Below are 25,655 nucleotides of genomic sequence, written 5' to 3'. Positions count from 1 at the left end.
ACACTTATGCCACGTGTACATGGTCGGAATTTCCGGCAGAAAAATGTCAGATGGGAGCTTTTCATCGGATATTCCGTCCGTGTGTATGCCCCATCTGACGTTTTCTGACAGAATTTCCAACGGACTTAGAGAGCAGGTTCTCTATTTTTCCATTGGAAATTCAGACAGAGTTTTTTTCGTTGGAAAGTGCGGCCGTGTGCATTACGTTTGACTCCTGGTACTTCAAGTAGTTTTGTTATGATGGTCTATTTTGCTTAATTAATTTGGGATTCAGTAATGACTTGCAGTTTGTGGATTAATTAGTGTGCATTTGTTTAAGAAGTATTGTTAAAACACTGCTCACTTTCAGCATTTGCAGTGTGCGAACAGAAGATGATCGTTTCATGCACATAATGCTGTTCCTGCCATGAGGCAAATACAATATTGTTACTTTGCATTCAGGGCCCCCAGGCAGAAAGATACATATGCTCGCTACACCCCTTCCTATACCAAAGGGTTGATTTACCAAAGGCAAATTGCCTGTTCACATTGCAAGGTAAGTTGTAATTTGAAAAAAAAAAAAAATTCTCCAGAACTTAGTGAATGTGTAGGTAAAAATGTTGTTTTTTACATTGGATTTTCCCTGGATCAACTTTACCTATAAATGTCAGTACCCAATTATATTATGTACGTTAAGGAAAGAATTCAGGCCTTTTCTTTAAAGCAATCTACTGAGCTGGCCAGAATCACCTCTGGAAAGGGTCTATTCCACATTCTCACAGCTCTTACTGTGAAGAAACCTTTCCGTATTTGGAGATGAAATATTTTTTCCTCCTAGATGTTAAGAGTGCCCCCTTGTCCTCTGCGATGACCTTAACCACTTCAGCCCCGAGCCATTTGGCTGCCCAAAGACCAGAGTACTTTTTGCGATTCGACACTGCTTTGCTTTAACTGACCATTGTGCGGTCGTGCGACGTGGCTCCCAAACAAAATTTACATCCCTTTTTCCCACAAATAGAGCTTTCTTTTGGTGGTGGTTGATCACCTCTGCAGTTTTAATTTGTTGCGCTATAAACAAAAAAAGAGCGTCAATTTAAAAAAAAAAAGCATTTACTTTTTGCTATAATAAATATCCCCAAAGAATATATATAAAACAATTTGTTTTCCTCAGTTTAGGCCAATACGTAGTCTTCTACATATTTTTGGTAAAAAAAAAACACAATAAGCGTTTATTGATTGGTTTGCGCAAAAGTTTTAGCGTCTACAAAATAGGGGATAGTGTTATGGCATTTTTATTAATACTTTTATTTTTTTTACTAGTAATGGCGGCGATCAGCGATTTATTTTTTTATTTTTATTTTTTTTATATCATGACTACGACATTATAGTGGACACATCGGACACTTTTGGCTCTATTTTGGCACCATTTACATTTATACAGCGATCAGTGCTATAAAAATGCACTAATTACTGTGTAAATGTGACTGGTAGTGAAGGGGTTAACCTGTAGGGGGCGCTGAAGGGGTTAAGTGTGTCCTAGGAATGTGTTCTAACTGTGTGGGGCGGGGCTACGTGTGACATGACAATGATCATCGCTCCTGATCACAAGGAGCTGTGATCAGTGTCCTTGTCACTAGGCAGAACTGGGAAATGCTTGTTTACATAGCATTTATTTCCCCGTTCTTCCTCTCTGTGAGACAATCGCAGGACACCCGGCGGACATCGAGTCCACGGGACTGGCGGTCACACTCATGGAGCTCGCAGCGGGTGGGCGAGCTCCCACAATGCCACGTCTTAAAGGGCAACGTACAGGTACATTAATATGCCCAGCCGTGCCATTTTTGCCGACATATATCGGCGTGAGCTGGTCGGCAAGTGGTTAAAGTGAATAACTCAACCCCAAGTTCACTATATGGACCGCTTATGTATTTGTACATGTTGATCAATCCCCCCTTAATCTCCTCTGCTCAAGAGAGAATAAATTCAGTTCCTCTAATCTTTCCTCATAGCTGAGCTCCTCCATGCCTCCTATCAGTTTGGTTGCCCTTCTCTGCACTTTCTCCAGTTCCCCGATATTCTTTTTTAAATCTGGTGCCCAAAACTGAACTGCATATTCCAAATGAGGTCTTAATAATGATTTGAACAGGGGAAAAAATATATCTCTGTCTCTGGAGTCCATACCTCTCTGAATACAAGAAAGGGCTTTGCTCGCTTTGGAAACCGCAGCTTGGCATTGCATGCTATTATTAAGCTTATGATCTACCAGAACACCCAGATCCTTCTTCACTATAGATTCCCCCAGTTGTACTCCCTCTAGTATGCATGATGCATGACTATTCTTAGCCCCCAAGTGCATAACTTTACATTAATCAACATTAAACCTCATTTGCCACACAGTTGCCCAATTAGACAGAGCACTGAGATCGGCTGGTGAGTTGGAGACATCCTGTAAGGACGTTATTCCACTGCATAGCTTGGTGTCATCTGCAAAGACAGAAATAGTACTTTTAATCCCAGACCCAATATCATTTATAAAGATGTTAAAAGTAAGGATCCCAACACTGAACATTGGGGTACACCACTGATAACCTCAGACCATTTAGAGATAGAATCATTAACCACTAATTTCTGATTTTTTTTTATTTTTTTTGTCAGTTTTCTATCCATTTACAAATTGATGTTTCCAAGCCTGTAGACTTTACCTTACACATGAGCCGTGTGTGGGGAACTGTGTCAAACGCTTTTGCAAAATCCAAGTATATCACGTCCACAGCCACCAAAGTTTTACTTACCTTCTCATAAAAAGAAATCCGGTTTGATTGATCAGGTTGAGCAGTCTATTTTCTTTTTGAAAATTCTCCTCCCAATATAGACACCTGATACGCAAGTACCTAAGGAAATTGAACTGGTCCAAATGAAGCTGGGAAAGAACTGCCTCTAATGGCTTAGAAAAGCTGAATGTAATAAAGAGTGCCGAAATGTGTATTATAGTATAAATAAATAAAATGTATACAGTATTCTTGCAGGTACCAGTGTAATGTTTAAAAAGATTTTTATGTATAGAGGACAAGGCAATGCTTTCTTCACAGGTGAGAAATCTTATTTTCTAGATGCAGTCTTGACTGGTCCCTTGATATTTTTTGCTCATCTAGAAGTGAATACTGCAAATGCAATAGGCAACCAAGGAAAAAACAGCATTGTATTCATATCCCTGAGTTATGATTGAATGAGTGTAATCTCATTATATTACTTGATGTTGGAGAAAGCGACAGATAAAACACCAGAGGGACTAACTGATATCAGTGATTTTCTTGTTTAGCTCCTGGTTACAGAATGAAGCAAGACATTGAAATTGAACAGGCTAACTGTAATGGGTTGTTGCAGAGAGCCTGATGCTGGATGAATAGGGCGGAAAGATCACTCAAATTAAAGAGAATATTTGAAAATAGTTGCAAGATATGTGAACAGTTTCACCTAAAAAAGTTATGCGGTTCTGTTCTTGTAATCCAGCCACCCCTGGCAGACAACAGAGCCAGGTCAGGGACCTCGCGTTTCTCCCAGCCTGCTGAATAGAGAACACTTAGGAGATCATCTCTACTAGTGTCAGATTTTACAGAATCATAAAAAGCCGTATTACTTCACAGTTCTTCCTCTCTACATCCTTTTAGTTTTCTAGTCCAGCTGTGCAGAAAATTACTGGAAGGAGATATAACGGCAGATTTAAGATGGGTACACACTATAGGAAAATGTTGTATATAGTGTGTACACAACTTTCAACATCGAGCGACAATTTAAAAAAAAATGCAATATTTTTTACTTTTTGCTATAATAAATATCCCCAAAAAAGATATAATTTTTTTTCCCTCAGTTTAGGCCGTTACGTATTCTTCTACATATATTTGGTAAAAAAAAATTGCAATAAGCGTTTATCGATTGGTTTGCACAAAATTTATAGCGTTTACAAAACTGGATAGTTTTATGGCATTTGTATTAATATTTTTTTTTTTTTTACTACTAATGGCGGCGATCAGCGTTTTTTTTTTCATGACTGCAACATTATGGCGGACAATTTTGACACATTTTTTGGGACCATTGTCATTTTCACAGCGAAAAATGCTATAAATGCCCTGATTTCTGTGAAAATGATAATGCAGTGAAGGAGTTAACCACTAGGGAGCGCTGTAGGGGTTTAGTGTGACCTCATATGTGTTTCTAACTGTAGGGGGGGCGGGACTGTACGTGTGACATCACTGATCGTCTTTCCCTATATCAGGGAACAGATGATCACTGACATTGCCACAATGAAGAAGGTGTGTTTACACACACCTCTCCCCGTTCTTCAGCTCCTGTGACCAATTGCGGGACACCGGCACGTTTGCGACCCCACGGCTGGGCTCTTAAAGAGGACGTACAGGTACATGCTTGTGCCCAGCCGTGCCCTTCTGCCGATGTATATTGGCGTGAAGGGGTCTTTAAGTGGTTAAAATTTCAGTAGAGACATTACAGAAGATAGGATAGACAGTGGTTAAGCTGTAGTAGTAAAAATGTGGGAATAATGTATTCTATTCCAAGAGTTATGCAGAAGGTGGGGTTATTGTCTAGCTCCCCCAGACACCCCATTTGGGGACACGCTGTGTCGTGGAAGGAGGACAACTCGCCCGCCTGAGCTGTCTGAAGTTTTCTTGGGGTGAACAAGTGTATATAAACATTTGCGGTAAATTGTAGACCAGATATGATGGAAGTTCCCTATAGCGGAACAGTCTCTAAAGCAGGTCGAGGGGTAATGTGGAACATATTTGGCAATCCTGGGTGGGACCAGGTACCAATGGGTCAGGACTTTGTAATTAGTTTCCACCGCCCAATGTTTTGGGAGGAGGACTTTGTGGCCTGCCATATGTGATGCCAGTCTACATCTTCTAATGTGATTTCCAAATCTCTTTCCCATTTGGAGGTGTAGGAAGAGATAGAGGAGAGTTAAGCAGTTGGGTGTAGAGGGCCATCTCCTGTGCGGGTCATTATTGCAGGCTTGTTCAAAGAAGGACATGGAGAGGGAGAAGGAATATCATTAGATTCCATGAGGGCCAGAAAAGTTTTTTTGCCATTGGAAGTTATAAACTTATGAGATGAGGTTAGTGGAGGACCAATTTATGAAAGAGGGATGGGGAGGTCCAGACCAGGGAGAATGAAGGTCTAGAAGTGTTTTTGAAGCTTCAGCTTCTAGGAACAAAAAAAATAAAAATTTGCTTGGCATTTTTGGGCGCGATCTGCCAACAGAAAAAAAATGCTGAATCCTCATTGGACATTTTTACAGCTGCTGTTTTTTTGGCTTCGGACGTTTTTTCTCTGCAGCCTGTAAACTCCCTAGCATGTTATCCTATGTGTCCATGCACACATAGGCCCAGATTCACAAAGCACTTACGCCGACGTATAACAAGTTACGCCGACTTAAGTGCAAATGTGCGCCGTCGTATCTGTGCGCCAGACCCACAAACTAATATGCGCCTAAAAACAGGCTTCACCCCGCCTACATAACTTGCCTACGCCGGCGTATGCAAATGAGGAAAATACGGCGATTCACGAACGTGCGTTTGCCCGGCGCATGCTACGCGAGATGCGCGTAAGTTGTACGTCCGGCGTAAAATTATGCCCCATAAAGGAGGTGCAACCCGGCAACAGACATGCACAGGTCTGCACCAGGGAACACAAGCCGACATATTTTTGCGTTGGACGTGTGTCTGGCTGAGCGTACGTTATGTTCACGGCGTACGCAGTGATCCGGCGTAGCTTAGGCAGTTGTGCCAGGGTAGTTGTGAGCAGGCGCATGGAGGGGTGCTGTCGTCGCGAAGCATGCGCAGTTCGTAATACGTACCTGTCTGGCGCTCAGCCCATCATTTGCATGGGGTCACGCCTCATTTGCATGGGTTCATGCCCACTTCCACCTACGCCAATGTATGTCTTCACAACCCACGCCACGCTAACGCACCATTGAGAGCGCTGGCTTGCTGAATGCAGTGTTTGCCTCTCTGCGCTGTGTTGGCGTAGCGTACATTGTTTGCCCTAGGGCGGCGTAATGTGCGCCCTGCTCTCTGTGAATCTGGGCCATAGGCTGTTATCAGCAATTTTTGGCAGGGGCGTATTCTGGCTGGAAAAAACACCAGAACTAATGGGTTTTAAGAAGAGTTTTTCAGCTGTTAAAAATGCTCTAACTCTGTTAAAAGGTTGAAAATGCAGCTATTTAGAGTTTATCAGCGTTTTTTAACCATAAGCTTTTGTGGGAGTATAGTTTTAATTAAAAAAAAAAGCTAACAAACGCTGAAAAACGCTACTGCAAAAACGCTGCAAAACTCACTCCACAGCTACAGCTTTCTACAGCTAACGCTACTGACCTTTTTTATAATGTCCAGTGTACATGAGGCCTTATATTAGCTATGTTTAAAAATGTTTACTAATTTTTAGTAAACCGATAATGTAAAGTGTGGTACCAGTTTTGCTGTGTTGAGAGGTACCTTGTTAGTTATTACGTGGCAAGTGGACATGTCATGTTACCAGAAGGACTACATTACCAAAGAGCCAGTTATTGCAAGGTAAAAAAAAAAAGCACAGCTTCTACTTTTATAGCTGGGTAAATAGGTGCTTTTCCGATGGGAAGGTCATAGCAAGCACATATAGAAGTGTCAATACTGGGACATAAATAAAGGATAATAACTGAGAACATTGCTTACCAAGCAGGGGCGGACTGACCATTGAGTCACTCGGGCACTGCCCGAGGGCCCCATGCCACTAGGGGGCCCCATCAGGGTTGCCAGGCTCAGTAAAACCAGGGACAGCATGTAAAAATCTGTTTTTTTTAGATCTGTCCCTGATATGTCCGAAACTGACATGCTTTTAATGTGAAGATCCCAAGATTTTAGCTGCCCTGCCTCTGCACTGCCTCCTGGCGTGGTGGCCATCTGTAAGCCAGAGGGGCCCCATACTCTTCTATTGCCCGGGGGCCCCAAGAGTTGTCAGTCCGCCCCTGTTACCAAGTGTTTGTCTGAAGCCACAGAGACACAGGAAATACCCAAATTTGACCCTGACAGATGAAAACTGCTCTTGTGCATATCTAACCCAGCAAAGAGAAAATGTAATGCTGCATTACTACATTGCCTCAGACTTGTGATTGACAAGCACACAAGTACACAAGTACATCCTGGGAATGGGGGACTGCATACCATCTACCTTTTGACAATTAGATTTAGCCTTTTGTTGACAAGCAGATTTAAGTGTAAACTTGTCACTACTTAAACAGGAATTCCATTTGGAATCCCTCCAATACTCCTCAGACAAGGAAATTACTTTCCTCTGGTCAGGCAAAAAAACATTTTACATGACCTGTTCTTTGATGAGAACTGGTGATGTTACACTGATGCATTTTGCAACTTCCGTGGTATAATCTGGGTTCTTTAATAATAACCCAAAAACATAAAGCATCCATTGTGCATGTACCTACAAGGTTACTAGAGCCAATTATATGACCCCAGTCATATTCAATTATACCTCTTATTAACAGCATTTAAAGGGGTTGTTAAGGTTAATTTTTTTTTCCAAATAGGTTCCTTTAACCACTTAAGACCCGGACCATTATGCAGGTTAAAGACCTTGCCCCTTTTTGCGATTCGGTACTGCGTCACTTTAACTGACAATTACGCGGTCGTGCGACGTGGCTCCCAAACAAAATTGGCGTCCTTTTTTTCCCACAAATAGAGCTTTCTTTTGGTGGTATTTGATCACCTCTGTGGTTTTTATTTTTTGTGCTATAAACAAAAATAGAGTGACAATTTTGAAAAAAATGCAATATTGTTTACTTTTTGCTATAATAAATATCCCCAAAAAAATATATCAGTTTAGTCCAGGGATGCCCAACCTTTTGAAGAGCGAGGGCCACTTAAGAGACTTGTAACTAGTCGCGAGCCACAATGAGTGGAGCGGGCGGATGACAGGTCTGTGTCCACTGCATATAGAGAACAGACATGGACACAGCCCACTCTACTCTATGGGCCCTTCGATCTGATCCACCCAGGAGGAAGGGGATGGATCCCCTTCAGTTTTTTTTTTTTAACAAAGCGGATTGGAGGTAGGCGGTGCTCTGTGGATCAGTTTGAAAGCCGCCTAGTAACCACTGCAGAACAGATATGCCCATATTTAATATCACTCCGCCTGTGACAGGAGCCATTGCTATACAGCAAGCATTGTCTTATGCGGCTCTGCTCCACAGCCGCTTGCTTTTTCTTCTACCAGTTTCTTTCACAACACTGATGCTCTGGGATGATGGATCGGCTTGCCAACTAGCCATCCCAGAGGAGGAGGTCTTGGTCAGAGGGCTCTGCGGGCCACATCAGAGGGCTCTGCGGGCCACATGTGGCCCCTGGGCCACTGGTTGGGCACCCCTGGTTTAGGCCAATACGTATTCTTCTACCTATTTTTGGTAAAAAAAATCGCAATAAACGTTTATCGATTGGTTTGCGCAAAATTTATAGCGTTTACAAAATAGGGGATAGTTTTATGGCATTTTTATAAAAAACATTTTTTTTTTACTACTAATGGTGGCGATCAGCGATTTTTTTCCGTGACTACGACATTATGGGGGACAGATCGGACACTTTTGACACATTTTTGGGACCATTGTCATCACAGCGAAAAGTGCTATAAAAATGCACTGTTACTGTGAAAATTACAATTGCAGTTTAGGAGTTAACCACTAGGGGGTGCTGAAGGGGTTAAGTGTGACCTCATATGTGTTTCTAACTGTAGGGGGCGGGGCTGGGCGTGTGACATCAGTGATCGTTTTTCCCTATATAGGGGAACAGACGATCACTGACATTGCCACAATGAAAAACGGGGAAGGTGTGTTTACACACACCTCTCCCCGTTCTTCAGCTCCGGTGACCGATCGCAGGACACCGGCGGCGATCGGTCACCGGCGTGGTCACGGAGCTTCGGACCGAGTTGCGAGCGCGCCGCCAGGGGCGCGATCGCGAACCCACGGCTGGGCCTTAAAGAGACATGTACAGGTATGTGCTTGTGCCCAGCCCTGCCATTCTGCCGACGTATATCGGCGTGAAGGGGTCCTTAAGTGGTTAAGCTAGTGCATTGTTGGTTCACTAACCTTTTCCTTCGATTTCGCTTCTAAATGTTTTTTTGCTTTGTCTGAATTTCTCACTTCCTGTTTCTCCACAGTAAACTTCATTCCATCATTCGAGTGGTGGTTAGTCAGCCAGAACAGCTTACTGAGAAGGAACAGGAAGTGAGAAATTCAGACAAAGAAAACAAAGAAAAATAAAAACATTTAGAAGGGAAATCGAAGGAAAAGGTAAGTGAACCAACAATGCACTAGCTTAAAGGAACCTATTTAGAAAATAAAAAACGAACCTTTACTACCCCTTTAAACATATAATCATAAACACCAAGTAGCATCAGTGACCAGTAGTCACCTCTTCCAGTGTGCAAATCTGCACTTGAGTAGGGAAAGTGTAGCGCTGGTCCTTCTCTTTTGTCTCTCAACTCTTTATATTGGTCATTGAGATGCATTCAAGAACCACTTAGGCCGCGTACACACGGTCGATCCAAACCCATGAGAATGGTCCGACGGACCGTTTTCATCGGTTCACCGCTGAAGTGGCCTGATGGTCTGATGTGCGTACACACCATCAATTTAAAAAAAACGATCGGATCAGAACGCGGTGACGTAAAACACACTATGTGTTGAAAAAAAGGAAGTTCAATGCTTCCAAGCATGTGTCGACTTGATTCTGAGCATGCGCGGGTTTTGAACCGATGCTTTTGTGTACTAACCATTGGTTTGGACCTATCGGGCAGCGGTCCATCGGTTTCGATTTTAAAGCAAGTTCTAAAATTTTTGACCCAAGGACATCGGACTGATGGGCCGTACACACGGTCGGTTTGGACCGATGAAACTGGACTTCAGGCAGTTTTCATCGGTTCAGACCGACCCTGTCTACGCGGCCTCACTGTCTTCCTGACCTGAATAATGTGCAGGACAAACTTGTATAAATACTAAAGCAGTAGTAACACATTTGGTCCTTAACCCAACCTCAGCTTGATGATGGGACAATGAAGGAGCAGCAGCAGGCTGAGGATGTAATTCCTCTGTTTACATTCACCTTTCTCCTGTCATTGACTTCTAGAGATGGCTGATATCAAGACCTAATTTTTTAATGAATGCATAGCTGCAATAATTGGTGGTATTATATATCTAAAGGTAGTATTAAATAATCTTTTTTACTGCTCAATATATTAAAGGAGAAGTCCAGCCTGAGCTCGTTTGGTTGTACTTCTATGGATCACAGGAGTTACATAGTCAGGTTGAAAAAAGACAGAAGTCCATCTAGTTCAACCATAAAAAAAAAAAATATATATATATCGTACATTCCCATATACCCAATTCTATACCCACAGTTGATCCAGAGGAAGGCAAAAAACCCCAGCAGAGCCATGATCCAATTTGCTACAGCAGGGGAAAAAATTCCTTCCTGATCCCCGAGAGGTAATCGGATTTTCCCTGGATCAACCTTGACCTATAAATGGTAGTACCCGGTTATATTATGTACATTTAGGAAAGTATCCAGGCCTTTCTTAAAGCAATCTACTAAGCTAGCCAGAACCACCTCTGCAGGGAGTCTATTCCACATTTTCACAGCTCTTACTGTGAAGAAACCTTTCCGTATTTGGAGGTGAAATCTCTTTTCCTCTAGACGTAACAAGTGCCCCTTTGTCCTTTGTGTTTACCGTAAAGTGAATAACTCAACACCAAGTTCACTATATGGACCCCTTATATATTTGGACATGTTGATCATATCCCCCCTTATTCTCCTCTTCTCAAGAGCGAATAAATTCAATTCCTCTAATTTTTCCTCATAGCTGAGCTTCTCCATGCCTCTTATCAGTTTGGTTGCCCTTCTCTGCACTGTGTCATCACAACAATAAAGTCGGGATCCACCAGGTGCCTGGACTGACACCCGTCTCAGGCTCTCAGCCCAACGCTCTAGTGAATGGGGGGTAGAGCAGAAAACTGAGCCATTGGCGGTGTTCGTTGGCTTGGTTTTCAGTGTAGAGGCGCCGGGGGGCAGATGCAGCATCAGACTGATGCTGCATCCACCTAGATAAGTATGATTCTGTAAAAAAAACAAAAAACATATTTCTCTTTTAATATCCCACAGTAAAACGCTCAAAAAAATATTTGTGGTAAAGCATTTACACATTTATCACCGTTGCTGTCTCAGGATCACTCAGCAGTGCTTCCCCAAACTTCCTATCAGGAAGCATGTACTGAGCACATCAATTGATTACCCTTGTCAGTTCTACGTAGTCCATCATCCCCATCACCGTACTCTGTCCTCAGGAGATGCAATTAATCTATTACATTGAAGGAGAGGCAAAAGCAGTTGTCTGGGCTTCAGGGCTGCCAGTGTGTGTATGCAAAGGCAATTTATGGTAGTACAGCAGGGAGTGTGTTTGTGTGGGTGGCTCCATGGGTCTTTGAAAGGGAATGTAACCACAGAATGTGAAACACAGAGAGCGCAGGAAGTGTGTTAATGCAGTAAACTTTTTAATGGTAAAAACTGACAAATATATCAACGGGAACATAGCCACTTTCAAAGAGTAAACACATGATAAAGAATTTTAACAATCAGACAGAGAGGAATGACAGACTTGGCAAGAAAGACACACATTAAAGATGGTAAGTACCTCAGCAGCAATAAGTCTAACTTTACATCCGTTTATAAAAATAAAGTTATAGCTTGTTATCATTACTAACGACTTGAGCTCTTTGAATGCGTCTTAAAGGGTCACTAAAGGAAAACATTTTTTTGCTGAAATGACTGTTTACAGGGTATAGAGACATAAAAGTTAACTGATTAATTTTTAAAATGATTAAAAATAGATTACATTCAATCATATAATGTGCCTACAGTTTCACTTTCGTTTTTAAACTGGTTTATGTTTATGTGAAGTAAAGAGACCCACAGAACAAAAACAAACAAATCCAGGGCAGTGTTTTGTTTTTAAAATGAATCTGATTGGTTCTGTTAAGTTTTAGACACACAGTAATGACAGCTCAGACCACCGTGAAAAGCTCCCAGTATGATGGTTATAAGGAAACAGGCAACCAGGAAGTGTGGAGATCAGAGCAGTTTTACAGCAACATCAAAGCAAAAACGAGCAATGAGGACATGAAACCAGTACTGCAGTAAGGTAAAGGGAGCTATTTAGCTAAAAAAAAATCCTTTAGTGATCCTTTAAACATCCAGGATCTCAAGTTGTTAAAACTAGCTCATGGTTGCAGTAGCAAGGTTGAGCTTGTGTACTTTTTTTTTATACAGACAGGCTTTTGCGTAAAAGTGATCGCTTCTACTGTATTTGCTGGACTGTGGTTCACAGGCTTTCCCGCACCACCATGGATCCTGGGACCACTGCAAATGTCAGGAGGAAAAGCAAAAGAAAATGGAGGAACTTCTGTTTCCCGATGTCCTCTGCATAAATGTGAACTGGAAGTGCTCACCTATGAGCACTTCCAGTGCAAAGTTGTCAAAATCCCAGCTAGAAAGTCAAATAAACAGCTATGTACAAGTCTGTGGTTGATCAGTTGGAACAGAGGGTAGGGGAGACATCACCATAAACAGTACCTGTCACATGCCCAGTGCTATCACTTGGGGAGGCTTAGCACGTAATATGTTTCAGTAAAAAAATGTAAAACTGAAAAAATAAGTTACGGAAAAATGTAAGAGCGTCTCTGTTGTCCCACGCACACACATACAAATGCGTGCGTAGAGCTCACATGTGTACGTAAAGGATTGTGCCACACGTTCTATATTACTGCACACATTGGATTGAGAACATTCATTCTAGGACCATTACTTATGCCTCATACACACGACCGGTTTTCCCGAAGGGAAAACTGCCCAAAAACCGCCGGACAAAAAAAGAGAACCGGCTCTCTTTTTTGCCACCGGGAAAACCGGCAGACTTTTGCCCCGCGGTTTTTGGCAGCTTTCCTATGGGAAAAACTGCGATGGAGCATACACTTGGCCGGGATTCCAGGCCAAAGCTCCATTGCAGTTCTCCTGTCGGGAAAACCGGCCGTGTGTAGGGGGAAAGAGTGCCCGAGCAGGTTCTCGGCTTTCCCCTCGGGATTTCCGACAGGAGCTTTTCCCGTCGGGGCATTACAGTTTACTCTAAACTGATAAGCTATAAATTCATGTACAAGTGTCACCTACTGATAATTTTGAGTATGGTAACCATTTTACAGGTGCATGCAGTTATGAGGCTTAACATATTTGTCATCTATTTACTCAACACAACCTCATTGTTTGTTTTGTGTGAACATATTAATGTATTTTTAAAGGAAAGTATAGATTTGATAAAAGGTTGATCAAATTATCGTGCAACTACTCTTTTGTTTCTACAAGGCCTCTGCTTTTTGAAAATACATAATCTTTTGGTTGTTTAAAGTAATTTTGAGGCCAAAAATGCAGATTTTAACATGTGAAGAATGAAAAAAAATTGCTCTAAAGGGCAAGTGGTTAATTTATACTCAAAACTGCCTCCCGATTTGAGGATATTTTCCAGTTCTTACGTAGACTTCTTCAATCCCGCAATGACTGCATAGATGGTTACCATTCATTACTAAATAATGATTTTTTTCCCCCAGATCCATGTCTTTTTATACTTGGTCTTTCACAATTTTCATTTAATATATGATTTAGTTAGGTCATTTGGGATTCGTTTTAAACTGTGTAAAAGAGAGCAATTTTTTATTGTCAGCTCGCTTCCAGTTGCTGTACATCACAATAGTATATCTTGGCTCCTGGCAAATAAATCATAACTTCATATCTTCTCCAGGGACCTGCTGAAAAGCCAAGTATCTCTTACTATAGACGGTCCTTTTACCATTTAGAGCAGCTTCTGTTAGTTATGTCGAGGTCAGCAATTTTAACTGATTGTCACGGACTGCGGCTTTAATATGTTCATAAAAGGGCTCGACTGTCATGAGAGAAATCAGTGTGCTGGCTGCTTTCCATGGCTACTTTCAGAAGAATACCCCAGGCTTTGATTGCCTTGCCGCAAAGCTGATTATACCCTATAGAAGCCACTGCTGCTTTTCTGCTTTGCACCTGTTTGTATGTGACATAAAGTACAGCGCTCAGGGTTTCTGTGATCCATGAAGGTGTGAAAAGACACAGCGTGAACCTCTCAGCCACTGTGTGAAAAGAGAAGCTGGCTGACACAATTGCTGTTTTCCTCCGTAGTGGCAGAATTCCAGCAGTGTGACTGCTGAGCAGAAAGTCTCATAAAATCTTTATTAAATCACTTCACTGCTCTGTATAGTATAATGTATTCATAAAAACATGAACCGACTTCACTAGGGTCAGTTAAAGTGAACAATGCCTTAATTGTGGTTAGCATAGATGTTTGTTTTATGTTGTACTTCAAAATATAACACTTACCACACGTAGCGGACCTGATTTACTAAAGGAAACCATTGGAGGCATAGAGGTAAATTGCTGTGGTGTGCTTGTTTTGCAGGATCATAGGTGGGTGAGATTGGATCTCTAAGCATACCTAACAAATCATACACTTAAAGTAGAAGTAAACCCTTTTTGGCACTTGTGCCTACAGGTAAACCTATAAAAAGGCTTACCAGTAGGTACAATAAATATCTCCTAAACCTGTACGGCTTAGGAGATATTCACACTGCATGCAGCCAGTGACACCACCAGCGCATGTGCTTGTCCAGAGAGACGGTATACACGTGCTGTCCCTTCAGAGCAATGTGCCACGGTCCGTAGGAGTGATGTCAATGCGGTCCGGCCAATCAGATGGCCGGAGGATGAGAACCCGTAGGGAAGACCGGGTGAAGATGGAAGTGCCTGTCAGTGGTGACGGCTTGGCGCTGGTGGGCTTTGTTCTAACGCCTTGTACACACGATCGGATTTTCCGTCAGGATAAACTCTGATGGATTTTTCCGATGGCATTCCGCTTAAGCTGTCTTGCATACACACTGTCACACCAAATTCCGACCATCAAGAACGCGGTGACGAATAACACTATGACGAGCCGAGAAAAATGAAGTTCAAACATGCGTCAACTTGATTCTGAGCATGCGTGTTCCCTGCAGAGAAACGTAATTTTGGAAAAAAAGAGAACATGTTCTCTTTCTAAATTCTGGCGGAAAAAAGTCCAATGGGGCACACGCACGGTTGGAATATCCAATGAAAGAATTCCGTCTGACCTTTTCCATCAGAAATTCTGATCGTGTGTACAAGGCATTAGGTACATATTTCATAATGTGCTAGTATGTGATGCACACTAGCACATTATGTCTTTTTACCTTGCAGGTTTAAAAAAAAAAAATTGGTGCGGTTTACTACTGCTTTAACGTTCAGTGCATGTGGTGCATTCTCAGCATCCCAATAATACCTACTACATTGTGTCTCCCATTCCAATAAGGTGAACGAAGTAGTATCAATGGAAAAAAATAATTAAATGCATGTTATGCCTTTTTTTTATGATGCTGTAGTGCAGGGGTGCTCAACCCTTGCACTACAGAGCGAGGGCCACTTAAGCGACTTAGTAACTGGTCGCGGGCCACAATGAACGCAGTGGTGGATGACAGGCTCGTGTCCACTATACATATGAAAAGAGGACACAGACACAGACACAGCCCATTCTACTCTATGGGCCCTCTGATCCAATCCGCCCAAATGGAAGGGAAACAAGACCGATTACATCGCCGCTCCATAGAGATGAATGGAGGGTTGGATCGATCGCTTGAAAGGGGTCCAAGGCTGCTTTCACACTGATGCACTGCGGTTTACCCGCACCGCTGGTAAAGCTCGGTGCACCTGTGGCTTTCCTATGGGTGAGCTGCACTTTGCTGTAGAATTCTATTATATCCTGCAGGTGTGGTGCACTTTCTGAAACTGGACCAAACCCACAGGTAAAAAGAAAAGCATATGGTTCAGTGCAGGTAACCCACAGGTAGACTATGCTGACCCAGCGGATCAGTTTGAAAGCAGCCCAGTAACCACTGCAGAACAGATATGCCCATATATACACTGTGGCCCAGATTCAAGAAGCACTTGCGCCCGCGCAACCATAGGTTGCGCGGCGCAAGGGCTTACTTGCTCCGGTGTAACGAGTGCTCCTGATTCAGGAACCTCGTTACACCGAATGCAGCCTAGGATGTGACAAACATAAGCCTCCTTATGCCTTCACATCCCAGGCTGCATTCTTGCGTTGGCCGCTAGGGGGCGCGGCCTTTGTGATCGGCGTGTAGTATGCAAATTGCATACTACCACCGATTCACAAAAGTTGCGCGGGCCCTGCGTACGCAAGGTACAGAGTTTCCGTACGGCGCCTTTAGCATAAGGCTGCTCCTGCTAATAGCAGGCGCAGCCAATGCTAAAGTATAGCTGCGCCTCCCGCCCGTGAAATTTAAATTTCACGTCGTTTACGTAAGTGAACCGTGAATGGCGCTGGACGCCATTCACGTTCACTTAGAAGCAAATGACGTCCTTGCGACGTCATTTGCCGCAATGCACGTCGGGAAAGTTTCCCGACGGAGCATGCGCTGTTCGCTCGACGCGGGAGCGCGCCTAATTTAAATGATTCCCGCCCCCGGCGGGATCATTTACATTAGGCAGCCTTGCGCCCGGCTGTTTAGCATATTGCCCGAGCAATTTACGGAGCAACTGCTCCGTGAATCGCGGGCAAAGCGCAATATTTGCGTGGGCGCAGAGAAAAAAATTTGCTCTTTGCCCACGCAAATATTGCGCGATTCTACCTGAATCTGGGCCAGTGATTTTAGTAATAAACTTACCTTTTAATAAGTCTTCCATTCAGGTGTCACCAGCTATTGTGGCCCCAGGCAACGTGCATTTGGGATTTGACCTATGACAGGAGCCAGTGCTATACAGGAAGCGGCTTATGTGGCTCTTCTGCGCAGCCGCATGCTTGTTCTACCACAGGTTTCATTCACAAAACTGATGCTCTGGGATGGCTGTTCGGCAACCCGTGATCTGGGCTTGCCAACCTGCCATCCCAGAGCAGGAGGTCACAGGCTACATCAGAGGGCTCCGCGGGCCACTGGTTGGGCACCCCAGCTGCATGCAGCCAGTGACACCACCAGCGCATGTGCTTGTCCAGAGAGACGGTATACACGTGCTGTCCCTTCAGAGCAATGTGCAACGGTCCGTAGGAGTGATGTCAATGCGGTCCGGCCATGCGGTCCGGCCAATCAGATGGCCGGAGGATGAGAACCCGTAAGGAAGACCGGGTGAAGATGGAAGTCCCTGTCAGTGGTGACGGCTTGGCGCTGGTGGGCTTTGTTCTAACGCCTTGTACACACGATCGGATTTTCCATCGGGATAAACTCTGTTGGATTTTTCCGATGGACTTGGCTTTTAATAAGTCTTCCATTCAGGTGTCACCAGCTATTGTGGCCCCAGGCAACGTGCATTTGGGATTTGACCTATGACAGGAGCCAGTGCTATACAGGAAGCGGCTTATGTGGCTCTGCTGCGCAGCCGCATGCTTGTTCTACCACAGGTTTCATTCACAAAACTGATGCTCTGGGACGGCTGTTTGGCAACCCGTGATCTGGGCTTGCCAACCTGCCATCCCAGAGCAGGAGGTCACAGGCTACATCAGAGGGCTCCACGGGCCACTGGTTGGGCACCCCAGCTGTAGTGTTACCTATGTCACTTTTCTTTCCTGTCGTTCTGAACCTTTAGATTACATTCATACTGGTGATTCAGGCCAGGGTGATTTGCAGTGGCAAGAATATTCTGATTTAAGCTGCTGCTGCGAGCAGCTAGGTGGGGCCCCCAGTCCCATAAAAAAAGAATGACAAAAGCTCCTAAAGTATTTGTGGCTCTCCGCGTAGCCAGCAGTTACTTGTGGTGATTGCTGCTGGACGCACACAAAGTGCTGGCTGCTCACCGCAGCAGCACAAATCAGAAGATTCCTGCCACTGGAATTCGCACTGGCCTACATCACCGGTTACTGTCAATGTTGTCTGCTTTGCTCAAATCCTGATTGAACAGCAAGGCCTTTTTATACTTTTTTTTTCACTTGGCGACACCAGCCTTTTTACAGGAGCACAGTTGTCACCTGGAGGTGCTTGTCCCCGCTCTAAACTACAAGTAAGCACTTGTAGGGACTTGCAGTGGGACATCAGGTGTGCCCAACAGAATTATCATGCCCCCATTTCACTTGAAATGTATGATTTTGAATGAGCACAAAGATAATATTTAAACAGTTAAAAGGATTGTATTTGCAGAACGTTTATTATATTAATAATTTTATATTAAGCATTTTCAATTAAGAGGTGCTCTCTTGGCTATCAACTTTTTGATGTTGTCCTTATTTTCTCAAGAATTTCTTTGGTTGCTAGCCACCAGACTGTACTATTTTATATTTTGACCATAGCATTAGTTGCCAACTCCACTTTTCTGACCATGTTTCAAGTTGCACCCAAAACATGGGCAGAGTCAACAATCTTCCATACCCAGATTGCTGCTCCCTTCCCCAAACAAGTACACACAGATCTGGAATGCAGGGGCCCTTGTCAAATTTGAATGGCTTTGCCTGCTGTTGTAGGTGAGAGTCTCATCTACTACTGTGGCAGAAGAACTGTGGTTCTCAATGAAGCAGAAGTGCCTTAAATGTCCTTTTAATACTTCTTCCTTGGTATGGACTTGAGCTGGATACCATGCTTTGCAAAAAAAAAAAAAAATGCACATTTGTGTTTTTGTAAATATAGGTGCATTTTTATTATTCTATATTATTATTATTATTACAAATTGTGGAATTCCCCTTTTTTAAAGTGGAACATGTTACTGGGGAAAAAAGTACTGGCCCAGATTCAAGAAGCACTTGCGCCCGCGCAACCATAGTTGCGCGGCGCAAGTGCTTACTTGCTCCGGTGTAACGAGTGCTCCTGATTCAGGAACCTCGTTACACCGAATGCAGCCTAGGATGTGACAAACATAAGCCTCCTTATGCCCTCACATCCCAGGCTGCATTCTTGCGTTGGCCGCTAGGGGGCGCGGCCTTTGTGATCGGCGTGTAGTATGCAAATTGCATACTACCACCGATTCACAAAAGTTGCGCGGGCCCTGCGTACGCAAGGTACGGAGTTTCCGTACGGCGCCTTTAGCATAAGGCTGCTCCTGCTAATAGCAGGCGCAGCCAATGCTAAAGTATAGCTGCGCCTCCCGCTCGTGACGTTCAAATTTCACGTCGTTTACGTAATTGAACCGTGAATGGCGCTGGACGCCATTCACGTTCACTTACAAGCAAATGACGTCCTTGCGACGTCATTTGCCGCAATACACGTCGGGAAAGTTTCCTGACGGAGCATGCGCTGTTCGCTCGGCGCGGAAGCGCGCCTAATTTAAATGATTCCCGCCCCCGGCGGGATCATTTACATTAGGCAGCCTTGCGCCCGGCTGCTTAGCATATTGCCCGCGCAATTTACGGAGCAACTGCTCCGTGAATCGCGGGCAAAGCGCAATATTTGCGTGGGCGCAGAGAAAAAAATTTGCTCTTTGCCCACGCAAATATTGCGCGATTCTACTTGAATCTGGGCCACTGTATTTATGGGCGTATAACAAGCACAGGCCTATAACACGCACCTCAATTTTAATAGGGAAGTTTAAGGAAAAACAAATTCACAGCCTCCCTCTCCAGTACACAACCCCCTCCCCCTGTACAGTACACAGCCCCCCTCCCCAGTACACAACCCCCTCCCCCTGTACAGTACACAGACCCCCCATCCAGTACACAGACCCCCCATCCAGTACACAGCCCTGCTCCACCTGCACTCCCAGAAGACCCCCAGTCTCCTGGGACAGCGCTGCCAGCATTCTCTACAGTTAAGAAAAAAATCACTGCCAGCCCCTTCCACACTGCTCCTCCTGTGTCGCTCATATTGTAAAATGAAGCTTTCATATACCACAATAGCTTGTTTTTTCCACTGACCTGGTCACACGACTCCTCTCTCTGACATTACATAGATGGTCATGTGACCACTCTCCTCCTCCAATCTAAAGCTAGGAGGAGGAGCGGGAGGAGGAGAGCAGCCAAAAAAACTGAGCTATTGAGATATTTACAAGCTTTGTTTCATAATGACACTGACACAGGAGGAGCGGTGTAGAAGGGGCTGGCAAGTGATTTTTTTAATCAACTTTAGACTATGCAGGCAGCACTGTCCCAGGGCCAGGGGAGGCAGGGCGGCTGGCCTGACACCCCCTTAATGGGTGGCTCCCAGGGCGGACTGCCCGATCCCTGCCCCCTGTTGGTAAAACATGGTATCGGCGTATAACACCCAAGCACTGTCTGTCCTCTGTTTTCAGGGGAAAAAAAGTGTGTGTTATACGTCGATAAAAATGGTAATTGACACTCAAAATGTTATAGTTGAATTTTTATAGTTGACACTGAAACCACAAACATTTAGAGAAATTTCTTCTATTTAATGCTTCCTGACTGGTTTGCTTTATATGGTCCTTTTATATAAACCAGTTTTTGGTTACACGGTGAACTGCAAATAATTTTGTGGCCTTCTATATAAGCTTTGTTAAAATTTGTAAAGATTTGTTTGTTTGTGACACTGCCATATCATCAGGTGGATAGTCATTTTAAGCTAGGACTTTGCTGGGAATTTTAAGTTAGTACATTGAGAATAAACATTACAAACTTTACAAGTGAAGGGAGCCAAGGACACACTCCTGGACACTCTGCTTCTATGCTATCATTTTACATTACGCACACTCTTGTTATATTATTAGGTGTCTTTTCTGTTGTCTGGGTTACTGAATAGTTACAGTACATGTTATATGGAAGCCAAACTGGAGACTGATAACAATTGCATATATACTGTATATATTTTTTTATTGGCACCATGCAAAGGCTATTGAGTGCACATTTCATAGTAAACAATAAAACGTCATGTCGTGCTTTTTTAAGGTAATTTTTACCCGCACAGTAATTTATTTTAAATTCTTTTATAACGAAGATATTTTTAAATACAAGTCAATCTATATGACATAGTCTATAATATGAAACGTATTCACGGAGTTGATGATCATACAAAATAGCTAATTTATTGGTAGACAAAATATGAAATTAAAATACCAATTGCGTTAAATGAACAACTTGAAAATCAATAAAATACCCCCAAAATGGGCATACGGTACACCTGATCTTTGTGCAATGGTAGGTTCTCATTATGGTTACAATAACTTTATGTTAATGACAATGAAACAAAAGCGTCTATTTCACACGTCCAACCGTTACTATACTGCAGGTAAGTAAGTGGTTAACAATGTGAAATATATTGGACGTTTGTTTTGTCAGTAAAATTGGAACGTATGTAAAAGTAAAAAGATAATGAAAAATTGTACTCTTTAAGGAAAAATATACCAGTTATTGATTATGAGAACAAACCATAACTACAAGATATTCAATACTTTGTACTCTGGAGAACAACATCAATATTTCAACAATTTTTTTTTGGGATGGCATAATTACCAATTTCAAAATGACTATTTCCTACTGGCAAGTGACCAGAGCTAAATTGTTGCAGTCTTTCTATGTATCTTCATTGGATAAGGATATGTCTTCATGCATTGTGCTAGTGTGCCCCTCCCCATCGGAGTCAGTCCTCCCTGCATCATACTTCAGTCATTGCTTCATTCCTGCTTTTCATGGGGTCATCCTCTTCATTGATTATTGATCTCTTGCTCTATTCATCTCCCCTCATTATATATATTTCAGGACAATAAGACTATAAAAATTATACCAAGTCCTGCCCAGCTGATCTGTGTCTTTAATTCATAGGTTCATGGCCCATATGGGAGTTCCTGTCAAGACGTGTCTGGTTTCTATTGGCTGACAGCTTAATGATTAACTGTTCCCTAGACTCTGAGAGGTAATATCACTTTCTACCACCAGGTGTCTCACCTTTATTGTGAGATTATCTATACGTTAATATCCATATTATTGGGGAGACTATATATATATATATATATATATATATATATATATATACACATACACATACGCACACGCACACGCACACATGCACACACACGCACACATGCACACTCTGGCAAATTCATATTTCATAAAATACAATTAGTATACTTTTGCATCCCACATAACATGCTTCTATATTCCTTTATAACCGTATATTTCCCAAAAACAGTCTTTCCAACCATGCATAGGTTTATATCTCTCAATCAATGCAAAATAATTATTAACGTGGCTACCTGAATCATTTTGATCTGTGTTTGATGAATATGTGTTACAGGTTAGTTTACATTTTTATAATCACAATTTGATATTTTTCATAATGTTGGTTAGCTTTTTTAAAACACTTCTATTTAAAATATATATATATATAAATCATTTCTTTCTTCTATTAAGGTTTCTAAATTAACATATGCGATGATCATATTTTCCTCTGCTCTAAGATGTCATTGATAATCTAAACATTATTTTTCATTTATTTCATGTCAACATATATTCTTTATTATCATGTGTATTTTAAGATATTTCTGACTTGTATCATTTCAAATTTCTTCTGCTATGTGTACGGATGGGCTTTAGCAGCTTTCAATAATGTTTTAAAAGCGACACAGCTTGTTTAAACAGTTCCTCACTTTAACACAATGGTTCTTCTTAGATAAGGCTTGTTCCCATGTAATAAATGCTTAGTTGGCTATCTGTGAAAACTTTTCCGCTGGCAGGATAACTAACCTACATTGATAGTCAACATTTTCTTGTTAGTTCACCAAAGCTGGGACAACATCTCTTTGTTCTGTGACGAAAGTTACCATTGTTTCTGAACTCTCTGCTTTAGAACAGGAGTTGTAAAAATCAGAAGATGGCTGATGTATTGGGAACTTGGCAAACATGAGCCAAGTTTGTTTTCTCTTCAATGACTGAAAGACTTCCATATACAATCCTTCACATAAATTCTGGGGCCTACTGGACCTTCATTATTCCGCCAGTAAATATAAAATTATTATTTTTCCGGGAAAAATATTAGTTATCATACCAGTCATCAATCTGTGAATTGTAATGATCTGTATCAGCTTGTATAAGAGTAGTGTGAACAGCAAGCTTTGTTAAAGCCTTTAACCACTTGCAGACTGCCTGTTCACAATACATTATGGACAGGCGGCCTGTCAGTTCAGTGACAGTGTATAGCATTAGCACTTTTCACTGTACTAGTTTCACTGGTGATGTCAGTCCATTCCTCCCAGCTTCAGTTAGTGTCAGATTGTCTGCCACACAATTGCAGTCCCATTAAAAGCTGCTGATCACTGCCATTAGTAGTGTAAAAAAAATCTGTATATAAACCATAGTTTGTAGATGCTATAAGATTTTTTTTTTTTTTACAACAGACATGTAGCGGAATACATTTTGGACAAAATGTATGAAAAAGTTATTTTTTTCAAACATTTTATTGGATATTTTATTGGGCCCTTAGCGGTAAAGCATTTTTAACCCCCGCTAGAGGCTGAATAAAGGGTTAAAAACACCAGTAAAGTGCTGGTGCCGAATCGCTTTGCAGGCGCTTCAACGGCAGTTCCCACTGATTTCAATGGCAGGGACGGTGCTGCTTGCAGGACTTTTTCTAACTTCCTGCAAATGCACCACCCCAGTGTAAAAGCACTCTGGCTCTTACACTGGAGCTGTAGGGGAGGCGTTTTTCAGGCGCTATTTTTTGTCCAAAAGCACATGAAAAACACCCCAGTGTGGAAGGGGTCTTATAGCAGAAAAGAAAAAACATATTTTTTCTAAATGTTTGGTCTTTTTCAAATATATAATGATAATAAAAAAAAAAACAGCGGTGATCAAATCTCATCAAAAGAAAGCTCCATTTGTGTGAAAAAAATATATATAAATATTGTTTGTGTACAGTGTCGCATTACCATGCAATTAACAGTTAAAATAAAGCAGTGCTGAATTGCCCAAAATGGCCTGGTCATGAACTGGGTAAACCTTTCCGGAGAGAGGGTGGTTAAAGTACCATTCAACACCAGTTAGCAAATGTGGAACACAGATCCTGATGCCCTGTACACACGATCGGTCCATCCGATGAAAATGGTCTGATGGATTTTTTCATCAGTTATGCGATTGAGCTGACTGATGATCAGTCGTGCCTATACACCATCGGTTAAAAAACTGATCGTGTCAGAACGCGGTCATGTAAACCACGTACGACGGCACTATAAAGGGGAAGTTCAAATCCAATGGCGCCACCCTTGGGGCTGCTTTAGCTGATTTTGTGTTAGTAAAAGACGATTTTCGCTTTTCTGTCTGTTACACCGTGATGAATGTGCTATCTCCATAACGAACGCTAGTTTTACCAGAACAAGCGCTCCCGTCCCCTAATTTTAGTCTGAGCATGCATTCATTTTTAACCGATGGACGTGCCTACAGACGATCGTTTTTTTCCTATCGGTTAGTTTACCATCAGATAATTTTAAAACAAGTTCCTAGTTTTTTTAACCGATGGATAAAAAAACCAATGGGGCCCACACACGATCGGTTAGTCTGATGAAAACGGTCCATCAGACTGTTTTCATCAGACAAACCGATCGTGTGTACGCGGCATAATGGGAGTGCTGATTGTCACTTTAAGCAAGCTCCTAGCAGGCTTCAGTAGGCATTCAACAAGCTTCAAGAAATGCTGAAGCCTACTAGCAGCTTGTTTAAAGTGGATGTAAACCCAATTGATGAAATCTGACCGGGGGAAAAATATATCTACAGTGTTTACTTCTCTATCTCCCCTATGTCCTGTGTCTTTCTGCTGCTCCATTCCTCTGTTATCAGAATGATCATTTCTGACAAGCTCTCCGACAAAGGAGATAAAATCAACTGGAAATTTGTGTCAGAGCTTGTCTATTTACATCACAAGAGGGGGTGTCTGCCTTTTCTCAAATCAGCTGTCACAGTGTGTGCCCAGACTCCACACCCACTGCTGAAACCGGAATAATTATTTGTAACACGATGTGCACTTTCTTATGAGTCTAGAAAGATGAAGACAGCAGATGTACATGTCAAACTTATGTAACAAGATTTGTTGCATCGCTGTGTATCATCTGTGTCTATTCACTTCATTGGGTAAAGAAACAGGGTTTACATCCACGTTGAAGTGGCAATCAACACTCCCATTAGGATCTGTGTTCAACATTTACAAACTGGAGTTGAATGTTACTTTAAGAGCTTCAACAAAGCTTGCTGTTCACAGTGCTCTTATACAGACTGAAGCCTATGTGAAACAGGCCTATGATAGGCAGCAGTGGATAGAATATGTTTGTGACCATAATGGAAGTAGAAGCAGGAGGGAGCTGACATGTGTTTGATAATATGTGCACACACACAAATATAAAGGATTTACTTGATTGTTTTTGCGATTCGACAAGGTGTCACTTTAACTGACAATTGCGCGGTCGTGCGACGTGGCTCCCAAACAAAATTGGCGTCCTTTTTTTCCCACAAATGGAGCTTTCTTTTGGTGGTATTTGATCACCTCTGCGGTTTTTATTTTTTGCGCTATAAACAAAAATAGAGCGTCAATTTTGAAAAAAATGCAATATTTT

General features: G+C 42.4%; 1 protein-coding gene across 4 annotated transcripts in view; it reads left to right on the top strand.

Moving 5' to 3' along the window:
* The window catches only part of LOC120936855 (interleukin 1 receptor accessory protein), a 319,849-nt gene that overhangs the window by 45,153 nt on the left and 249,041 nt on the right, over nt 1-25,655 (top strand). For 3 of the 4 annotated variants that reach the window (XM_040349568.1, XM_040349571.1, XM_040349570.1), the window contains exon 2: nt 21,880-21,970. The exons of the other annotated variant lie outside the window; for it this stretch is intronic. In XM_040349568.1, the coding sequence (XP_040205502.1) occupies nt 21,942-21,970 (29 nt within the window). In that variant the 5' untranslated portion in view covers nt 21,880-21,941. The remainder of the gene's footprint in view (nt 1-21,879; nt 21,971-25,655) is intronic. 4 annotated transcript variants of the gene reach the window in all.

The sequence above is a fragment of the Rana temporaria genome, chromosome 4, assembly GCF_905171775.1.
Source record: "Rana temporaria chromosome 4, aRanTem1.1, whole genome shotgun sequence".
Lineage (NCBI taxonomy): Eukaryota > Metazoa > Chordata > Amphibia > Anura > Ranidae > Rana > Rana temporaria.
The sequence above is the reverse complement of the archived record's forward strand: the minus strand, read 5'-3'. Positions and strand labels throughout refer to the sequence as shown.